At 39.7% G+C, this 21,801-nt stretch overlaps 1 protein-coding gene across 3 annotated transcripts in view; it reads right to left on the reverse strand.

Moving 5' to 3' along the window:
• Nucleotides 1-21,801, reverse strand: part of LOC135324171 (multiple epidermal growth factor-like domains protein 10) — a 104,352-nt gene that overhangs the window by 20,429 nt on the left and 62,122 nt on the right. For all 3 annotated transcript variants that reach the window (XM_064499866.1, XM_064499868.1, XM_064499867.1), the window contains exons 10-14: nt 17,147-17,321; nt 16,108-16,228; nt 13,076-13,239; nt 10,333-10,435; nt 209-355 (exon numbers count right to left, since the gene is read on the reverse strand). In XM_064499866.1, coding sequence (XP_064355936.1) covers nt 209-355; nt 10,333-10,435; nt 13,076-13,239; nt 16,108-16,228; nt 17,147-17,321 — 710 coding nt within the window. The remainder of the gene's footprint in view (nt 1-208; nt 356-10,332; nt 10,436-13,075; nt 13,240-16,107; nt 16,229-17,146; nt 17,322-21,801) is intronic.

The raw sequence follows: 21,801 nt of genomic DNA on the forward strand, positions 1-21,801 counted from the left end.
ATGCAATAACTAGAAGAGGACTGTTAGTTGAAACACTGTTAACTCCAGGTAAGACTTATTTCTGTACACTCGTACATTCTGACCATTAAAATGTCCAGTCAAGAACTATTTCACAGTACAGTTAACACAGTACTACAGTATTATATCATACATATTCCAAATAGGGGAGAAAGAAACTGAGATTTTAAGGCATGTATTTTGTGCTTACTCCTCTGACAAGTGGTGCCTCTGTACCCCGGCGCGCACTCGCAGATGCCGTCATCGGGAGAGCACGAGGCTCCGTTTTTGCAGTAGCAAGACAAGGAGCAGTTTGGGCCCCACTGTCCCTCCGCACACACACTGTCACAGTGTATGCCTGCAACCAGAAATAAAGAGAATGGTCATCACTGGTATATCAAGAGCTCTTATTAAGTCATGGCATGCGCAGTTAGTTTAAAACTTTGGTTCTCAGAAGGACTGATACTTAAAACCCTGCTAACGAAAACTATTTATTAATACATCACTAACATCAGGAGAATAAAATAAGAACAAGGTAAACTTGCATCTCTGCTCCTGCCTTCCCTGGATCCCAGAACAGTGAACTTTTCAAATTCCAGTTTTGAGGAGAAGTACATAAGGACTGATCCTAAGCTCTGTAACAGGAAAGCTTTTCTGTAGCCAATTCACGTGGGAAAAAAGAGCTCCATGGGATTCTACCTCCAGGCTTCTTGCCTGCTGATATTTTAAGTTCTACAAAGATGAATGCAAACCCCTCAATATTATAAATATCTCAATCATTTTCCAAGAATTTTTTATATATCTATATCTATATATATCTCCCTGTATTCATCTCACTTTCACCATTGGTATATGCTATTTAACAGCTATAAACAGAAACGAAAAGCAGAAAATAATTCAAACACAGCAAAAGAACGGCTTTTGCTTGCTCCATAGCGGCTATTTCAAAACAGCAAAAGCGTATTCTCAACTTTGTTGTGCGGGGAATACATGACAAAGGGTACTGCAGAAACTTTTCCTTCTGAATGTAAAAATTCTTAAGGTCTGAGATAATTTAATGTAATAATGGGCAGCAGGATGCAGAATGACTTCTAATTAGTAGTGAGCTGATTACTGCTAAGCCTCATACCAAATGGAAAAATGTAGCGGGCACAAAAGGCTCGCAGACCCACCATGTGAGCATTCCAAAACGCTGAGCCGCCACGGTGTTAAGGATGCCGGTCAGTCGCTGTTTTGTCTAACCGCTTTTGGCACAAAATTGATTATCAGATCACCATGACCTCAACCCCTATACATCAATCATAATGCATGCTGTGGATTGGAATTGCCCAATCGTGGGTTGTTTTTTTTTTCTTTGCAAGGCAGCAGTGTTAAATATAACTTTCTTGTTTGTTTTTTCCATTAGCCGCTTTTTTTAAAGTACGGTGCATGCTAAATGCCAGCAAGCACCACTGTGGCACTCAGACCGTATTGTGTCTACAGTACTTTGCATTAACAATTAAGTATTATTGTAGTGCCTCTACTGAATGAAGCACTTCGCTAAGGGAAAAGTGGACTGAATCCAACCACAAGTATGACCTGCTTTGTAAGTATTTCCAGCAAAATATGCCACAGGTTCACTGGCTGACAGAGTCTTAGAAAAGCAAAACAGTTTCACATGTGACAAGAAAAATAACCTCTCAGCTTTGAAGAGCAAAACCCAGCATTCGTAAAAACACTGAAAAATAAATTATCCTGTTTATTCATAGACCTGACTCGGAGGTAATTCCCCAACCCCCACTGCCTTGTAAAGCTGCCTATAGCCAAAGACCAAGTCTTTAATTAGAGAAAAGGTGAAACTCCAAACTCTTAGATTGTTTGTTTCTTTGTGAGACAATCAACAGCTTGCATCATTGAACCGAATATGTGATTCAACAGATCGCACCAAATAATGCCAACGATAGAGAAAACATTTGGGTTTTAGAATCCACATATTGAGCGGCAGCTGACAGTACAGAGGTCACCTACCAGCCCTCCAGGGACACTGATCATTTGGTTAATACTAACCTGAAATGAATTGATCGTCAAAAAAAGAGAGGCTCCTTATATTGTTATTAACCTTTTCATTTTTGCCCATAAGAGGGAATGTCATTCTCTCCTTACCCACATTTAAGGGACAACATAAACCTACTTCTCAATAGCTTGTGTTGACTTTTCAATTTCAGGTACTTAAGTCCCTATTTGTGCAAAAATAAATAAAAAAGAGTGGTCTGAGAGATGCTGATGTTCCCCTGGTGAAGCACGTGAGCAGGATGAGATTCTTGCATTTTTTTAAACTTATTTCAGATGCTTAAAATTGCTCTGCTTGAGGTTCCCAAATTTGAAAACTTGTGTTTTTAAGCCCGTGAAAACACAACTTCATACATTCATGGGATTTCAGAATTGAGCCTGACACTCTGTTCGCGTGAGTATTATTTGTCATATCATACATAGCTTCGCTCAGTGAACCCTGCTAGAGAAAAGGCATTTTTCACTCAGTTTTAATGGGTTTCTGTGGTGTTCAATATACAATGGTCACTATTAACAAGTCAGCAGTTGCCAAGAGTTACCATAGTGCATTATCTGAGATTATGTAGAGCAGTGACATACAATAACACCAGGCTCAATTATATCGTCTTGATCTGTGCACAGAGGATGCTTTATGACAGTGCAGTGTCAAAGGGTGATACTGGGCGCACTGGCATAGAAAAGACAATGAGCCCCATGCTACTTAGGACCGTGATGCTTAAAAGAGCCAACTACACCATTAAAAATGAGAAAGAAGCAAGCTCCTCTGGTACCCATCAGGGAAAATCCTCCATAAAGGAAACTGAAAAAAAAAGATCATCTCTTCTTCACTTCCACACCTCATGAGGAGGTAGTCAGGTGAAGAATGATATTCCCCTGCTTAGCAAAAGGAAAATGCATCCTAAATACCACTGCATAATTATTATGGCAATCTAATGTACTCAAACAGTGCTGAATATTGCATCCTTTTCACTATAAAAGGGATTTTATTATATCTGCTGTTGATCACAAGCACTCTCAATTTCACCCGGTGCGCAAGAGTGTGTCGGGAACAACTGTGGCAGAGCAGCAATACAGACTGGTTCAGTGACACAGCGTATCTCTATATAAACAGTTTTAAATCTCGTTCACTCACTATTATTTAGATAAGCCCAAAAAGCACTTATAAATGGAAAACTGTTTCACATTTTATAGCTGTAAAAATTAAATACATATGCTTTCTTGAGAAAGAGTAGGTCAGAAATATTAAAAGGATTAAAAAGCAGAAAACGAATTTTCCAGAGCCAGATGCTTTATATTAAATTTCAGCAGGGAAAGCTATGCTTTTACAGAAAAGCCAGAAATTAGCAAGGGCGGGGGTGGGAGGGGGGATTTTTACCAAAACTTGGAAAGGAAGATTTGGCTCGGCCTTTACAACAACGTCACCAACGGCGCACTAGCGTATCATCGCCACGATTTTAAGTAAGTATTAATTTCTTCTGTGATAAAACTACTTTTGAAAAGTTTGCATGTTGATTTTGCTACTGATAAGGAGATGTGTGAGGAAGTGTTTTTGCCAGAGCCGGGGACAAAGAGCTCTTTGACGGCCTCCCCAAGTTGCTAGGCAATCGCTGAATGGGTATGATAAACTTCAGCTAAGCTGCTCTGGAGAAATGCTCATGCATTTAATGCCCAGTGCTTTATGCCAGGGGCCTCGCATCTAAATCAGCATTCCCCCGGCATCTGTAATTGCATGAATGAAGCAAAATAATTCTTGAGGGATACCAGTGTTTCTACCCATGCTAGCAGAGTGTTTACGTACTTCCTACGCTATATATTTAATATGTTGAGACTCAATGATCCATCCAAGTCAGTTCAACAGAGAGCAAATTTGTTTTAGCACTTAAAAGGGGAAAAATCTACAAATTACTTCTTATGATCTTGCAAGGCAAATTTATTATTGGACTACGCACTATTTTCCAGCTTATTATGTTTCCATTAGTCTGACAGAAAGTTATCCAAACTTTAAAAAGTAAAGAATTAATTTATCTTGTAAAGAACATGTATTTGCTATACCATTTGTCTTCATGGCACATGGAGCTTTCCAGTATCGCCTCAGAATGACAGCCTATTTTTATATTGCTGTACTTCCCATATAACAGCATAAACACGAGGAGGATCAGGCCCTCAAAACTTGGGAAAATCTTGGTCTCATTAAAATCAAGGATAAAATTCCATTATGGTCCAAGATCTCACTCTTTATATTTAGTTATTTGAGAAAAGCTCTGTTAAACACTAGATTGTTTCTGTTCAAGGAAGCTGAGACTTCCGATGGGAGAAAGCTAGGCGAGAATTGCTTCTCTGCCAGATGGATGAGACAGCCCAAAGAAAATGGAGCACCAGCACAGGAAAGTGGTGCAAAACGTCAGAGGCGTTATTTAGAAATACCCTCATTGCCTTAAGGCAAGAAGAGGCTTTGCTCTCAAGTTGAAAAGAGCCAGAAGAATAGATAGAAATGTCTCAAATTAAGGAGCTAATGAAAGGATCCAAGATTTTTCTCCAGAAGTTTCAGACTGCTGCTTCTTCATGGCAGCAGAGGAAGAGTATGTGCCTGGGAGTTTTGGTAGGAAGCCAGCTACAAAAAATTTCTATACAAAAACTGTGTTGTGTCAGAGATTGAAGGCAAACAGCAGCATCTATAATTTTTAGTGGAAGAATCACTTGTGAGATATCCCTGCTTTCTTCTCAAAGACTGTATTGTTGCTGCATGCTATCATCCAGCCCAGCTATGCTATTCTTTTCACCTATCACATTTTAGGTAGCCACAGGAAAATAATACTTCTCCTTTTCTTGCCTTCTTGGCAGGTAAAAAACAAATGTAGTTAATACCGATCTAAAGTTGTCCCATAAAAATAGTGATATTTCCTTCACACAAAGGCTCATCACAGTGCATAGGCAATAGAGATGCAGACACAATGAAATCCAGTGGTAGGACAGGCCAGCACCCTTACTACATAATACAGAATCTGTCTCCCTCGTTTTGGGAAGTAAATACGAGTTTTATCATGACACAGCGTCCACACGTGATTTCGTTTTGTGACATTCTGAACATTCACGCTCCAGAAGCGCAGGCAGAAATCAGCAGCAGCAAAGGGGAATCTCTGTCCCCAGCGGCCAATCTAGGACAACAAGGGGACCGGCTCGGACGCGCGGGGGCATTAGCAGCACATGCACTGTTCCAGCAGCAGCTCATTTTTCAGCGTTGAGGAAGACCTATGACAGTAGTCTTTTATGTCTTTTTCTTGTATGTAGCAGGAAGAAAAAACCCACGCCCACATTAAAAGCTAGACTTCTAGTCCGTGCTCCCCAGGGGACTGAGTTATTTACATGGACGAGGCGAGGGCAAGTCTCTTGGGGACAATCCAGCAACAAATGTGCCTCTTGGAAATCATGTTGGGAGCACGTGGGAAGACAGAGCATTTCCTTGCAGAAACAGTGCATCCAGGGCTGGAGAGTCTGACTAGCGTCAGCAGGTGGCCAGCACAGCAAAAAGCCACCAACACCCATTCTGCCGCGGCACACGGACGAACCCTGTGCGGGCTGGTATAATGTAGGCTGAGAGTGCTGCATCTGTCTTTTCCATAAAACAAAGCTGTTGTTTTGGTACAGACAGCAGACTAGTGGTATTTCGTAATCCCCGGCATCACATAACCTTTCAACTGATTTTTAAAACTACAAATGTGGTATCAGCGTGACATGACATTTCTTCAGGACCTGAAAGGTCCAACAAAACCATGTCCAACAAAGCACAAGACTAATGTTTTATCACTAATAAGCAAAGTGTCTGGAGGAAAACCTTGGCCTTTTTTACAATGGCTTAATGGGAAATCTTGGTTTGCAAGAATATGAATTCTCTGATCTTTTAGGCATCTTTTAGTTTCAGTGTAAACTACTAGGAGATTTAACTATCATTATCTATTGGGAGAACAAGTTTACTGTTTCTTCTGCTTCATGGCTCTCTGTTTTAATGCTTCTTACTCTTTTCTACTGTCTAGCTGTTGTGACCCCACCAAATGAAGAAAAGTTATTTATAAATTGCAGTTAAAATGTCAAGGGACGAAGAGTGTTTTAGGGCAGACATCATCTTCAGTGTGGGAGGATTTTTCTCATTTGTACCATCATGTCATGTGGCTCCTGGAATGTGTTGGAATAGTGAGATTGCCAGGAAAAACCACCACTGTTAACGCTTGCTTTTCTAAGCAAAATTAAAAGCTGCTCTATAGTGAGCACTGTTGGTGTAAATCAGAGAGAGATCTTTAATGGGAGTCCTACAAACAAAACAACTTTTTTTTTTTTTTAGGATGAAAAATCTAAGTATCCCCTTTGGTAACAGTAGAAGACAGAAGAACAGTGTAATTTTTTTAAAGAAACAATTCTAATTATTTCTTGAGTTTTATGATCGCTCATGACATAGTCAATAATTGAATTTACAGTTTCATTCATAAACTGAGAGGATTTCCAGAAACAACAAATAACATGCTTATTCAAATATAAGGAAAAAATTCTTTAAAAAACCTAAACCATACAGCATCTTATTGGTGACCTAATAATGCTCAACTGCAGCTATATCTTGACACCAAAATAAAGGGTAGCATGTTAGCTAGGCTGCCTTAAGGTATCCAGCTATAACCCTTGTGCCTGCTTCAGAAGCACCGAGTCCCTCACTACCAGAGTGAGCGTGGACTGTACCAGGTCAGGGTCTCATGCAGTGTGTTCCCAGTTCCCCAAAATTATGGCGCAACCATGTCATCCAGCATGGGAAAGATCTCCACCCTCAATTTATTTCTGTGAAGTTACATAAACCATTGCCGCTCATGAAATTCCCTGGGGAAAGTACAGACAACGAGGTCTGGGCAAAATATCACATTCAGAATATCTTTCTGGAAAATATATATGTAATTTTGGTAGCACCAAAACATTTGGGGAAATTCATAATCGATTCATCAACGTCATCAACATCTGACCCAAAGTCAGATGTTTTTCTTAGTTTTATTCTGGAAAGTACTATTAACCACCAAAAATGAGCAAGTCAGATGGTTATTTTAACAAAGCTAATAAAAGAAATGTAAGCTAAGTTAACATCATTTACTGCATTGTAGCACCTTCCTTTATTTTCACAAACTCTCCACCTGCTTCTCCACCTATTGTGCATACAAGTATGTATACAATCAGCCTTCTTAATCCTACAGTCTAATGCTATCTCTGCAATGTAATGTTACAGTACAGCTATTTGAGAACCTGTTTCTAAAGTATTTTTTCCCTTATCCTTCTAAATATAAGTAGCTACATAAATAAGGACAGATTCCTCGTGGGTATTGCTCTGACATGTGAAGTGTGGGAGGAGGATTTTTCCAGACACTGAGTATAAAGTTAACTATCCTGTTTATGTCATATTGTGTGTCTAGACATCATCAACGTGTTGAAACTAGTCTCTGATACACACGGTGTTGTGATGACACTGTCCAGGGATGGATACTCAATTTTATCTATAATCATGCATGAAGTCTCTTTCTACTGAAATCTTTTTCCTTTTTAAACACAAAGAAAAAACAAGCTTTCATTAGAAGCAAAAACACTTCTTCCTTTTCATTACCTGAATTAAAGTACAGTCAAGATTAACACTGTATGTAAAGTCCTAAGTCACATCTTAGGTTAGATATACTACATTGGCTAAGTCATGGGTTTTTTTATTCTGTTATAAGAAGTTGTCAGATTTTTACTATAGTCTCTAAAAAACTTCCTATTTTAATTTGACTTTATTTATTTACACACTTTTGGTCTCTGTGATGATTTGTCTCACTATTAGAAGACTAACAAGACATATTTTGAACAGTACTCGTAGAACCTGTGGAGACCTCTGACTCAATGCACCAAAGGTGCTCAAGATCAGCAACTCTTCACATACTTTTATGTGGGTATTTTTCTTCGATAGATTTACTAGTTTAGGAAAACGTATTTTGAACAGATTCAAATGGAAGTTGGAGAAAGTATGTTCATACACACACACATAGACAGAATCACAGAATGGTTGAGGTTGGAAGGGACCTCTGGAGATCGTCTAGTCCAACCCCCCTGCTCAGGCAGGGTCATCTAGAGGACATTGCTCAGGATTGTGTCCAGATGGCTTTTGAATATCTCCAAGGAAGGAGACTCCATAACCTCTCTGGGCAACCTGTTCCAGCACTCTGTTACCCTCACAGTGAAGAAGTCTTTCCTCATGTTCAGAGGGAACTTCCTGTGTTTCTGTTTGTGCCAGCTGCTACCAGTCCTACCGCTGGGCACCACTGAAAAGAGACTGGCCCCATCCTCTTTACACCCTCCCTTCAGATACTGATACACAGTGATAAGATTCTCCCTAAATCTTCTCTTCCCAAGGCTGGAGAGTCCCAGCTCTCTCAGCCGTTCCTCATATGAGAGATGTTCCAGTCCCTTAATCATCTTAGTAGCCCTTCTGAGACTACCTGAAAATGAGGAAAACAGTTATAAAAGGCTGTAAGCTTCATAACAAGATAACCTAAAAAGACAAAGTAGTGTCTCCAGAAACAATACTGGGTTGGATAATGCAAATAATATTTTTTCAGAATTCACTCAAATTGCTTTTATTCATATTTGCACTCTTGTGGTCGTCATTTCCCAGGGACATTTGAATGCCTGAGTTTCAGTCACACTGCACCTTGTGGGAAGAGAATAAAATCAACAAATTTCTAGCTCAGTTAGGTGACTGCTTTCACTAGAGGCCCCTCTTTCACACTGAATAGGGTCACAACAGGGAGACAGCCTGCTTCAAAGAACCTAACAAAAGCTGAATATACAACAAATTACACAGGCAAGAAATGGTTGTTGTCTTCCAAGGCAAAGCAGGAAGCCTTCCTGCTTATGTTCATATCCTCCTCAGATTTTTCCCACACTTACAATCATAAAAGTCACATTCATCCAAACAGGGAGTAGAAATAACATCATGTGAGCTGTGACCAGCTACAATCAATCAACCTGAAATTCAGACACTTGGAGCAAAATGCCTCTGATCCAGTTACAAAAATTTAAAATATATATCTAAAAAAATAAAATTTAATCAAGCCTTGGGAAAAAAGTCAATAGAGATTATATCTGAGGACATCACAATCTCTTGGCAAACCTTTTGTGAGCACAACAGTTTGCTAAACTTGTCAAACAAATGATTTGCTGCAGCTTATCTGCTCACCTCCATCTAATATGCCTGGAAGCACCAGAGAAAAAAAGAAAACACTTATATCATAGATGGTAAGTCAGTTATGAAAATGTTAGCTTATAAATGAGCTGGATTATAACTGAAGTCACAAAACAAACTCCTTTTCTATCACAGCAGACACATATTTGGTTCATCTAAAGTGTGTTTCTTCATGCTGACTTTTCATTATCAAACAGAATCATTCCATAAACATGGGGGACATGAAACCATACCCTAACCATAGTATGGTAGTGAGATACAAAGTCCAGAACACACGAAAAGACAAACTTACAGCATGAAGTAATGACAATTATCGAAGATGGAAGAGTTTTTCCAGTAGTTAGAGCTTAGAGATCCGTGTGGGAAGAAAAACTACTTTCTACAGATAAAGGGAGCATTTTTGTAATAGCCTACCCTTCTGCATAGCTTAATTGTTTTTTTTAAAAAAAAAACTTGCTTTCCACAAACAAGACCATATAAAACCAGCACCAAATACAATTCTGATGAATAGTTACATATATATTTCTTAAAACCACAATGAAAATGTTGGAGAAGTGATGTGAAATGTGAAAAGAAATGTGAAAAAAAGCACAACACTTTTCCTACAGAATAAAATATGTGCAGAGAAAACCATTTTTTGCAAAAGTATCTGAAAAACTAAAATAGCAACTCAGCTTCCACAGGAGTTACCATCTTTTTCGCTGCCTGACCAAAGCTTCCCAAGTTCCTGGATGTGATGCTTTCCCTACCAAGACAGCCAGCAGGACCTTGAATATCCGCAGTTATTCACCACTTTCAGAAAGAACCATCTTGTGGAGGTGCCCGAGTTTCAAGGCTTCCCTTTCTACTCCCAGTTTCTGTGGATCCCACACCCATCAAGAGTTTCAGTGCCCGTGATTCACAGGGACGCAAGAGCCACAGAACTGCTGTTTTTCACCTTCCAATCCCACATACCGCTCTTAGACCCCCACAAATGAAAGTTAAGATCAGGTCCCATCACACTGGAAAACTCTCATCATCCTTCACAGCGGTCTCTTTTGTACCTGACCATCCTGGCAGGCAGCGGCAGTAACCCGTGGTAGGATGACACCCATCTGCGTGGCTGCAGTCACAGCGCTCGGCACAATCCATGCCATACGTGCCGTCCTGTGGGAATAAAAAAGCCCAAATGAGAAATTGAGAGTTAAAGGAGAATAAGTTCTGGTCAGTCCTGCCTCACGAAACAACTGCAGATCTCTCCTGAATTCATAACCAGCTTGCTTACAATAAAACACTTCTGGCACATGGTAAATTATAACATTCTATCTTTTCTTTTGTTTGTTCAGCTACATCTCAATATTTGAATGTGTCTTTTGTGCTTCTCAGTAGAAGTTGGCACATACATTTTAGGGATAATTCTATATGAAATCAATCTGAAAAACTGTACAGAGCAAAACTTCTAAAATTGTTTTCTCAAAAGAAGACAAACAGTAAAGTGAAATTATAGAAGGCAAGTCAGAACCAAAAGAAAATCCAGAGAAAACCAGGCAATATAACACATGATAATGTTTTGGGGGCTACCTACACCAAAGAAAACAAAGAAAAAAGCACATAAGGTTTAAAACCCAACAAAGCACAATTGTTTAAATTCAAGGCTAAAAAATGGTCACAGTTACATTAGAAATTGGAATAAAACCTGCATTGAAATTCATCTGCTGTTCTCTGAGGTTCATGTCTACATTTCTACAGAGTTCCACAGGATTTAGCCATTCAAATCCCACTTTTTCAAGTCTAAAGTAGAACAAAATCATATACTGCTCAAGAATAAGGAGTGTTTTGCTTATCTCAATAACCTATTTTAATACAAAGAAAAAGAAGAGAGTAAGTAAAGCAGTCCTTTGCATTTGATCAGATTTGGAAAGAAAGAAAATACTCAAATATATTGTTGAAAAGAGATCATTTTAGTCTGCTATATATTTTGTCGTAATTTCACTCAACTCTTGAGTAGTGATAGGGCAGTAATATTAATTTTCTAAATGTATTGAAACAAACTGAAATACATTGATTTAAATAAACTGTCTGCAACTGTGGCTCAATGGAGAAAAAAATGCAGGAGGCATAGGACACATTTCAATTAGTTTTCTGTTTGCTGTTCTGGAATTTTGAGACAGAATACGCATTCAAAATACGTAAATGCTTATGGTTATTGTTTGACACAGAGAGAGAGAGCAGGCGAGCGAGCGGGCACACACACGTGCAAGAAAGAGCACGAGCACACTGAAGTATTTGATATAGAAATGTTTTATAAGCATTGTTTTCCTGGCATTGAAACAGTGAAGCAAATGCCATGAAACAATACCTTGCTCTTTTAATATGCCAGTTTTGGAAGAGCTAATGGATTTGAAGATCTCATCATCCTTCAGAATCAGACACTAAGTGATAAACAAAGCTGCCTAAAAAACATGATTTCTGTTGGAGATGCATTCATGCTTATGTTGGAAGCACTGTATAAATGTGCACTGACAGTATTCTTACCAGCTTTCCAGAATATTTTAGAATTTGTTTGCCACTTTATTTACTATATCAGGTCTAAAAACTGAAAGCAAAAAAAACCAGACAAGTTTGCCTCTGAATATTCTGAGAGCAGTGCAATGGATCAGACTTCCATTCAAAACAAAGGTGTGGCCTTTGGTTATATGCTGTAATTCGGCTGCTCCTACCATGTCATTGCTCAACAGAGTTTTTCCAAAAGCTGGGATATGACTTGGGCAGGGAACCTACAAGGTTCATATTCGGTTCAGGTGATCCCTTTGCAATTAATTACATTAACTCAACAACCCGCTATATGGATAGTTTTGCAGATGTGAAAGGAAAAGAAAAGAGAGGAAAAGGAGCAGGGAGAAGGGACAAATTTGTTAAAAGGTGAAGTTTGTTAAAATATTTCCAAAAAATTCAAGTCCGTCATGGGAAAAGATGGACTCTGGAAGACCACACAGAATATTTCAGTTTTGTTTAGGAAATGTATTCAAAACAAAACAATCATGGAATAATGCAAATTGTTTTTGAATCATCCCATTTTTTCATTTTGAAATTACGTGTTTTTAATGGCTTCCCCAAGCTACAGATTACAACATGGAGCTGAACTGATTAGAAGCATGCCTTTGCCTGCACGGTGATTTCTACTTTTTGTGTTTCTCAAAGTCTGGGAAATAACAGAAACCAAAACCCTGACACAAAGGCAAAGATCTGCCACAGGATCAGGTGATGAGGGGGCCTTGCTATCTGATTGAGAAGGAAAGTTCTTCATTTATGCTTTGGCACAGGTATAAGCTACTTTCATTAGATTGTGTTGCTAAATGTGGAATATTTTTTGCTACATTTTTCTCCCATCTTTTCCACTTAAAGTAGCTTCATGGAAGCACTTTGGATAGCATGTCATTTCTGATTAACAGCTCAAAGACAGGGAAAAATTTGGCACTAAGTTTTTCAACAAATTCTAAAGCAGTTGGTGAAATGTCCAAGGTCAACCTTTCGAGGGTGAAAGCAAAAAAAATACTTATCTGTGCAACTTCATTTTGTGGAGGCATTTCTTGGATGGTCGTCGTCTCCACATGCTCCAGAGTACTGCACAGCAGAGCTCTTCCCGAGGATTTCCTGGGGCATGTCCCTAATCCTGAACCCCACCAGCAGGTGCTGCCAATCAGGCGAAGAGCTCCTTAGGGGACTTATCCCTGTGAGCTCAGAAGAATCACAGGAGCGTCCCCTTGCCCCACACCCTATAGTGCTCAGTGAAACGTATGAAATTACCTGGCAAGGGAGTTCACATTTTTCTCCTCTCCAGCCGGGGGCACAGGTACAGGTTCCATCCAGAGCGTTGCAAGCCCCTCCGTTGAGGCACTGGCAAGTCAAGTTACAGCCAAGTCCCCAGGTACCGCTGGGGCAATTTATTGAACAATCTACACCGTGCCAACCTGCCAAAAAGAGCAATTAAAGTGACAAATTAATCAACTTCTCCCCCATTCTTTACTACAGACATGTTTTCCTCTACCTCCCATTTAAAATCTCTTAAGCGATTCACAATAATACCACACAAACATTAACTATGGGACAATATTATCCTTTCCAGCTGAAGACTTGTCTGAATTCATACAAAGGTGCCCTTGAGCATCTTGTAACAGCTGTGCACAGCACACACATTGCAAATGGCTGCCAACATTTGAAAGCAATTGATGGGAAACCTGAAAAGAAAACACAGACACCTTGAAACTTTGCCGAGAAGCGCTAAACTATCTTGAAAGTTTTAAGGGATAGCCTGAAAAAATTAGCGATATTTTCCCTAAACTTATGCTGTTGCTTTCATAATTCTTCCAGCAGCATTCAATGCAGACAGTTCTGTAGTACGGTAGTAACTGAAATCTTAGCCTAAAACAATACAAAAAAAGACCATAGAGAAAGCATAACAGTGAAATAGTGCATAAGCTGGATTTCTCTGAGGATACACAGAAGATCTTTTAGATGATTTCTGTACTCCTTTGCAAATACAAAAAAGAATGTAATGCAAAATGTTTCCAAAGTACTGCATTCACCACTATGACTGATAGAAATGATTCGCAGATTAGCACTGGATAGACAGAAATGTAAATAGGTTTTCAAACATTTGATCATCTATTGGGCATGAGAGAAACCAAGTGAGCGAGTCATATGTTATCATCAACAATGACAAAAGCCAAGTTTCTAATTTTGTACTTTGTTTACAGTAAGTGACAGGAAAAATAATTCAGCACTAAGCCTAATCAATAGGCTATCCAAAACACATGCACTGAAATGAATCTGCCTCATGCCCTGGATTGATTACTTCAGAATTTAGGGGTCATTTCAGGAAAAAACATTACACTGTTGTAGGTAGAAAAACAAGACACTTTCCAGGATTTATAAGTTTCCTTCTACCTCTCCTTAAATAGCTTCCCATAATATAAGCATCATTAAAACAGGCAATTCCATGAAGGATAACTGAGCTTTGGAATGTGTCTATGACAGACGGCGTATATTCTCCAACCATGCACTGACCCACCCACACAAACCTGTTTTGTTCAGAGCTACAGCGCTGCCTTGCTCCTAAACCACCAAGAAGACTGAACAGTAATATGACTATTAATTCAAAATGCAGAAGCAGGGTTTTCTGAAGGAGGGAGTGAAGCAGGGAAGACATGTAGTTATATGCAACAGATGAAAAACAGAAGGTATCCTCATTTCATTTAAATTAATGGGATTTTTATCACTGGCTCAGTGGTACAACTCAGTCTTCAAAATGCTAGACACCTGAGATATTTTCTGTGTGTGGGTAATATTCAGGGAGAGACCTTATGCCATTGCTTTCGATTTAGTGGCTGGATCCAACAGCAATTTTATATGGCAAGTGTTTGATTTTAGCTTAATAAATCCATTTCACTATTTGCTGTCCTTTTTCATCCTAGTATGATTAAAATCTGCGTGATGCACAAGCAGATAGCATTATGCATGGCTTAAGAAATACAGTTTTTTTCCTCACAGTCTAGCTACCGAGCAAAGACACTCAGCAGAGTTACATCTGCTCCGTTGCAACTGATGGGAGGAGAAGCTGGAAACACTGCACATTTGCTACATGACTGATTTAATAGTACCAATCCCTGGCTTATTCTGTGGCCATTCATGTAGGTAGCTTGATCACTTCTCCCCCACGCTCAACCTTCCTGTATTTTCACAAAATATATTTGGCCGGTGGGGAGGGGGTGTCTATAACATAGGCTGGGCACAGGATTCACTCAAGAGTGTTCAACAGCCTGCCCGCTCTCTTCTCAGCAATCCAGCGTCACAGCTGAGAGATGCTTTTGACTTTAAAACCTTCCCCATCGACAGAAATGAACAAGAGAACAACAGACCCTCAGTGTATCTCTCAAGAGCATACCTTTCAGTGGAGCTCAGTATTATAGCTCAGGTTGAACAGGACTACACATGGACCTGTGGACCTTTACATGAGAAGGCATCTCTGCAGAACCTGTGCTGGAGGATGACTAAGCTGGCCTGGTTCCTGCCAAAGGCACATTAACCAGCACATGCTATTGAAAGGTGGAGAGGTGGGAAGGGACATACAGGTTCAGGTGGAAGATACACCGACCATCAAAGTTATTGCTGGCGGGGGAGAGGCAGGCAGAGGAGTTGAGAGAGAGTCCACTCGGGAAATGCAGAAAGTTTCTCGAGGAAACATGGGACAGCACTGTGGATGGTGGTGGCACAAAGCAGCCTCGAGGCTGGGAAGGAGGTCACACAAGTTGGTCAGGGAATCGTTGAGGACAGGTGTATTCAAATCGAAAACCATGGGGGGAGGTATCAATGCAAGCATTAAACTGGTGGGGAGAAGACTGTTCCCCTGCGATGCCGAGGGGGGTGAGGGTGGCAGAGGGAGTGGTGCTCTGCAGGCTGAGCGGCAACGAGGCAAAGTGTTTTCACTAGGAAGGTTGCCATGAAATCAATTGCATACCAGTAGCCATTTTAGCAGGTCCTGGCACTTCCACGACAGCCAAGTGGCATCCTGTCTGAAGGTAAATACTAGTAATTCACCCAGCCACGGCATCCATCTTATTGAGAACTGCACAGAGCAAACACAAGGTATGCGCGCTCTTCCCTGAGCAGATGTTTTCCCATTTGTCACCTCCCAAGACAGCAGAAGTATAAAATAGCTTTCAAGGTTGGCTTTCAAGGTTGTTTGGTTTTTATTAAGTTTCTTTCCTTTTCTCTACTTCAAAAACTCACTTTGATTTTATGATTATAGAAATGGGGAATTAGTCTGAAGATATTCTTACCTGCTTTGCAGGTACAAGAACCATCCACTGGTGAACAGATGGCTTCATTTTTGCAGTTGCACACAGAAGAACAGTTTACTCCATATGTTCCCAGAAGACAAGGAGTACCACAATCAGCACCCTGAATTATACAGAAATAGATTCTAGATTCTAAAAGCTATTTGAAGAGGTTCAGACAATACAACAAATGACCTACACTGAGGATTGACCCACTGTGAAGTTTGACTCAGGTGCTACAAATACCAGAAAGCCTACAGCCCATGACTGTCCTAAGCTGCCATCAAATTATGCTGAATTTTACGGGAAAGCTTTTTGCAGAGCTCTTCATTGTCTTTAAGACTAGAGTAAGCATTAGTTTTAGATTAGTTGCTAGGAAAGCGCATGTCACATATCTAACAGCACTTGGTTAGCCCAATGGTTAGTATTTAAACTAACAAAGCAGCAAATTAAGAAAGCAAAATCTAATATAAAATAGCAATTTAATGGAAAATAACATAGTCACATAAAATTTTAAAAAATATAACACAGTTGAAGTTTGCACAGCATTATTGCTTAAAGAACAGCAGTACTATAAAATGTTTTCTGTGTTATGTTATCCAATGTATAGGTAACAGCAAAGGTGCATAAAAGCTAATAAACAACGTGAACTAAATTGTAAAAACAATTGTCTTTGTCTAGGGCATCTCTGGATGGAGCATGAGGAACTGCTGCAATAAGATAGTAACCGAAACCCATAGAGAAGTATCCTAGTTCCTCGCCTTCTTTACATCTTTATAGCACACCCTCGGTCTTATCACTCCCTTATAAAGTATTAAAAAAAATAAAATAAAAGAGTTTAGCAGCTTCATTTCAATACTGAGAACTAATCAAAAATGTTGCTTTTTCTGGGCCTTATGCTACAGTATGCCAAGCGGTACCTGCATATCCTTAGCTCTCCTTCACTTCAGTAGAGAAAGGACACACAGTATCTTGAAGAACTGTAGACTTAATCAGAGGCAGTGGAGTCAAAAAAAGGACTGTGAAAGTGAGACTCATTTACCTTAAATCCAGGGGCACAGATGCATTTTCCAGTCACACTGTCGCAGTCAGCACCGTTTTGGCAGCTGCAAATCTGCTGACAAGACTCGCCATAAAATCCTGGCGAACATGTCTCGTTGCAGTAGAGTCCAGACCAGCCTGGCTTGCAGGAGCATTCCCCAGACATAGGGTGACAGCTGCCAGGAGGGGATGAAAGGATAAATAATTCAGGACTAAATATGACACTGATACTTTTTTTTTTTTTTTTCTCCAGAGAACAAAATGCTGTTATAGATAGGTTGCATAAAGGATCTCACATACTATGTGCAGAAATGTTTTTCTTCCCTCGAACCACAAAACATAGGGCTATATATATGTATACATAAACTCATACCAATTAATAAGAGAAAGAGTAGCATCATACAAAATAAAGACTTTTTGGGTGGATAGGGGAAGAAAAGAAGAGGTATTACTTTTCTATGGCTGGATTAAAAAAAAGAGCAACCCTATCTGTAACACAGTTCTAACGACTGTAAAATACATAACTATGATTATAATATTAAAGTGATGAAAATTTAAATTCCCAAAATGTCTCTCTTTTTGTACACCAATGAAGTTCAGCAGCATATTGCCTGAGAAACACGCTTTGCTAAAATCACAGCACCATATGCAGTAATACGTGTGCTCTTTCCGTGAAACCCTTGGCTGAAAAAGAGCACAACTGGCATCTCTCCAGGAATGCTACAAAATCAGTTGTGCGGGGAGGAAGTCGGACACACCGCGAGGCCCGGCGACCTTTTGGAGCGCATCTCCCCCATGTCGGCCATACCTGGTGGCAGCCCAGCTGTCCCTACCTGGAACAGCAGCTGCATTGAGTGGCCAGCCGGCCAGCTGTTGCCTCATAACAAATGGACATCATCAGCTGTGCAAAGATATATGTGCTGGAAAAGCGGACACAATGGGGTACTCTGTAGTCCTCTGGCAGACAAAGCACTTGCTTAATTCTCACCAAAGGAAAGCCTTAATATCCAAATCCAATATATCTACAATGGGAAGACTGTTTAAAGATCGTCTTCTGCCACTGATTGAAGTGAAGTTCCTTTAAGCGTGCTGGAAAAAATGTGCCTTCGTCCAGACACATTAAATGACCCATGACAACAGCGCAATTTTGCAAGATTTGCTGACTCTTTCTGTGGGCGTGTGTATGAAACCAAGCACTTTTCTAACTGTTTTAAAGTTTGAAAAAACTCCTACTGCACTTTTAGGTGCGTAAGTTGTAACAATATTCTTGGAAATAGTTCCAGCACACTAAGGAATGCAACAGTAATTGCAACTGCTCCTGGACTCCAGGGCTGCTCTTGTCAAGTTAAGAGTTTCTTATTGCCAAATACAGCCAACTGACAAGGTACTGCTGATCGAGGAAAACATGATTTATAAAGGTATGGAATGTCATGCTTTTTGCATTTTGCTCTCTGTGTATCATTCCATACACTACAACATGGTAAGAATTTGGGTTTTTTAAATGTATTGAAAACTCTCTTAAATGGGACTAGGCTGGTTATGTAAAAGTGACAGGAAAAGTCTTAATCTTTTCAACTAAATGGCAATGGAGATGGTTCATAACTGTATTGTTTATTCAGTTATTGGTACACCTGCAGCAAAAGAAGCTGAAACTGAACTATTCTCACATAAAATATAGGCTAAATTAGGAAAACACATCATGAGAATCAGATTTGTCCCCCACTCCTGCTTTCTTCCTGTATACATCCAGTGGCATTTTACATCCAGTTCCCATGTTTACTACCAATGGAGGAACACAGGGCTGGAAATATGAAAAGATTTTTCAATCCACAACTGAGCAGTCATTAGAATATGAATGGGAAGATATTTAAAACATAAAATTAGTAATATTGTCATTGTAAGAAATAAATACTGGGGTTGTTTGTTTTTTTTTTTCTTTCAGGAGAAGGGGAGACCACATGCGTGAGCAAGTCCTGGTTATGAGGCAGACAGAGGCATTGATATTCTGTGCCCCCCAGTGAGTGTTACTAAGGCATACTTGCACATATATTGATTGACACCAAAATTAGTATTCAGTAATTTGTAATTAGAGGTAGGAAGCTGGAGCACTTTTGAAGCTTTTTGATGGGTCCTCACACAGTTAGCTTAATTGGCAATAAGATTTATATATTAAAATAGGGAAATAAAGAGAAGTTGAGAGACACTGCTGGTATATCCGCATTTAATCCTGGCCTTTTGTTCACATTTTCTTGCAATATAGACTGACTTTGTACCAAGACGAAAAAAGTATTTGTGAGAAGTTGACAATATATATTAGGAAGATTTAGATGGACTTCATGATTCACAAGATTCATACAGGTATTACAATATCCACATAAATGCTGGAGCACTTCATGCAATATAAGGTTCCCATGAAAAATGAGAAATTTTGGAAAAATCCAAACATGGTGCCCTAATTTTAACTTTAAAAACACACTTAGGCTATATGAACTAAATATGCATCATATCATAATTCCCCTCAGCCCTATATACCCATCTCAGAAAAAGCGTGAGGCAACAGAAACCCCATTAGAGCTAATGTCATGAATAAACCCTAATTCCCACCTGAACTACTGGAAATTAGTTAGAGGTACAGAATGACCCCAGCTGATCTTACCTACCAGAGTGAACCAGCGATGGAAAATCACAAGGAGGAGCTTAAGAGAACAAAGAGAGTGACATCTCGAATTTAGCTCAGAAATCAACCTGAAACTACGGCACTTGCTGGAAAACAGGTGTAATGTACATCCTTTTTAAAGTTTCCAGCTAAATATGCAGCTACAGCCTGCTGTTTTTAGCTTTTCCAAATGATCATTAGGTGTCACTTGAGTAAAGGAATGATGAAACCCAGCCCAGAAGTCACTGAGGCTGAAGAAGATTCTCGTACAAAACGAAGAGAACAACGCTGACACAGGCAGATGAAGAAGTCTTTTTTGCTCACTCCTGCAAACTGGTTTTTCAAAATGCCCAGTGACCACAAGGCCCCCAAAATGCGGATCTGAGTGACAGAGGTACATGGACCTGCTCAGCAAACGGTCCTCGCGCCAACTCCCTGCACTGCTCCCTGTTCCTCACCAAGGAAAACATTACTTCTGTTTCATGGGCTCTTTGCCTCAGCCAGCAAACACCCATTCCAGTTTTACTCTTGACTAGCTAGTGAAAAAGGGAAATATCAATAGTGTCACCTACTCACAGAGAACAGAGATCTGTGCCTGATTTGCACTCTAACTCAAATCCTTTTACATATGTGAGAAGATGCAGTAGGGAAGAAATGTTTGTGAAAAAAATATTTGGCACAAGAGAGCTGTCACCTGCTGTTCCTCTTTGAGGAGAGCATCTAAACCGGTGGACAAACACAGATGAAACAAGCCTTTTCAATACTGATTCGCTAGAAGTCCTAACAGAATCCTCGACCTGTAGACACATACAGTCGATCCCAAGGAGGACATGCATCCCCTCCTTAGTGTCCTGGGATTATTGGTTGTTATGCTGCTGCTAAAGGGGTTAGTGTCATGATGAAGATCCTTCAGCCCAAATACTACCTATGGCAAATGAGTAAGGGACAAGGATATTTCCTGATATGTTTAAGCTGTCTCTTGGCTGACTGATACTTAGTCATAGGTGAAGATACTCATACACAAGCAGACTATCAAAAGCGTAAGGGAAAGCGTCTGCGAGGGAGCTCTCTTCTACACTATTACCCAGATACCATTTGATTTCTATTATTTGGTGGTCTTAATCATTTTCTGACACAATATGTGAAAAATATACTTGTGAAGTCCTAAAAATTTTTGTTTTCCTCCCAAATTATCATGCATTTACAGATAAACATGCTCCCACACCACCTACAATGTTGCTAAGTCCCTTGTGATTTGTCATACAGAGGAAAAAATGTTCAAAAAAAGGCCAACCATATGCTGCTGTTTACATGTGAACATTTGTGATCCAATTCGACCACAAACTGTCTTCCAGCGGTATAAATGAAGGAACAGCTGTGTTGAACATGAATCAGAAGTAATCCCTGAAATATCAGAAATACTATACAACATAATACATTCCTGTCAAACAAAGCTTCGACAACAGTCTGCAGACAAATTTGCAGGAAAGCAGCTAAACCATAATTCATAATACAATAGTATTTGGTCTACAAGAATAATCTGAGAGTTAGGTTGGGATTATGGTTCCACTTGTTCTTGAATGCTCTGCCCAAAGAATAAATTGCTTCATTCTATGTCAAAAACCCAGTATTTTTTCAGAACACATTTCAAGTAAATGGAATAAGCAGAAGTACAAGCACATGACTGCAAAAGCATATGAATGAAAAGTGAAAAGAATTCAGTTCACTGACACATGGTTTGTCAATGAAAGATATGTTGAACAATCCAGATAATCCACAAAGTAATTTTTCACAGAGGCCTAAAATATGAGATATTTCCATGCATGTGCCTGAGCACTTTAACATCACTTTTAAATTCTGACTCAAGGCTTCTGTTTGATCTATGAGGAAAAGTGCACCTTAGATACAAAGTACAGCAGTATTCTGTGTAATAGTAAACAGTGTCTGCAAATTTCTTTCAGGACAGTTTGTGACAGCAAAACATTTGGACTATGCTTACA

This window comes from Dromaius novaehollandiae, chromosome W, assembly GCF_036370855.1.
Source record: "Dromaius novaehollandiae isolate bDroNov1 chromosome W, bDroNov1.hap1, whole genome shotgun sequence".
Classification (NCBI taxonomy): Eukaryota; Metazoa; Chordata; class Aves; order Casuariiformes; family Dromaiidae; genus Dromaius; species Dromaius novaehollandiae.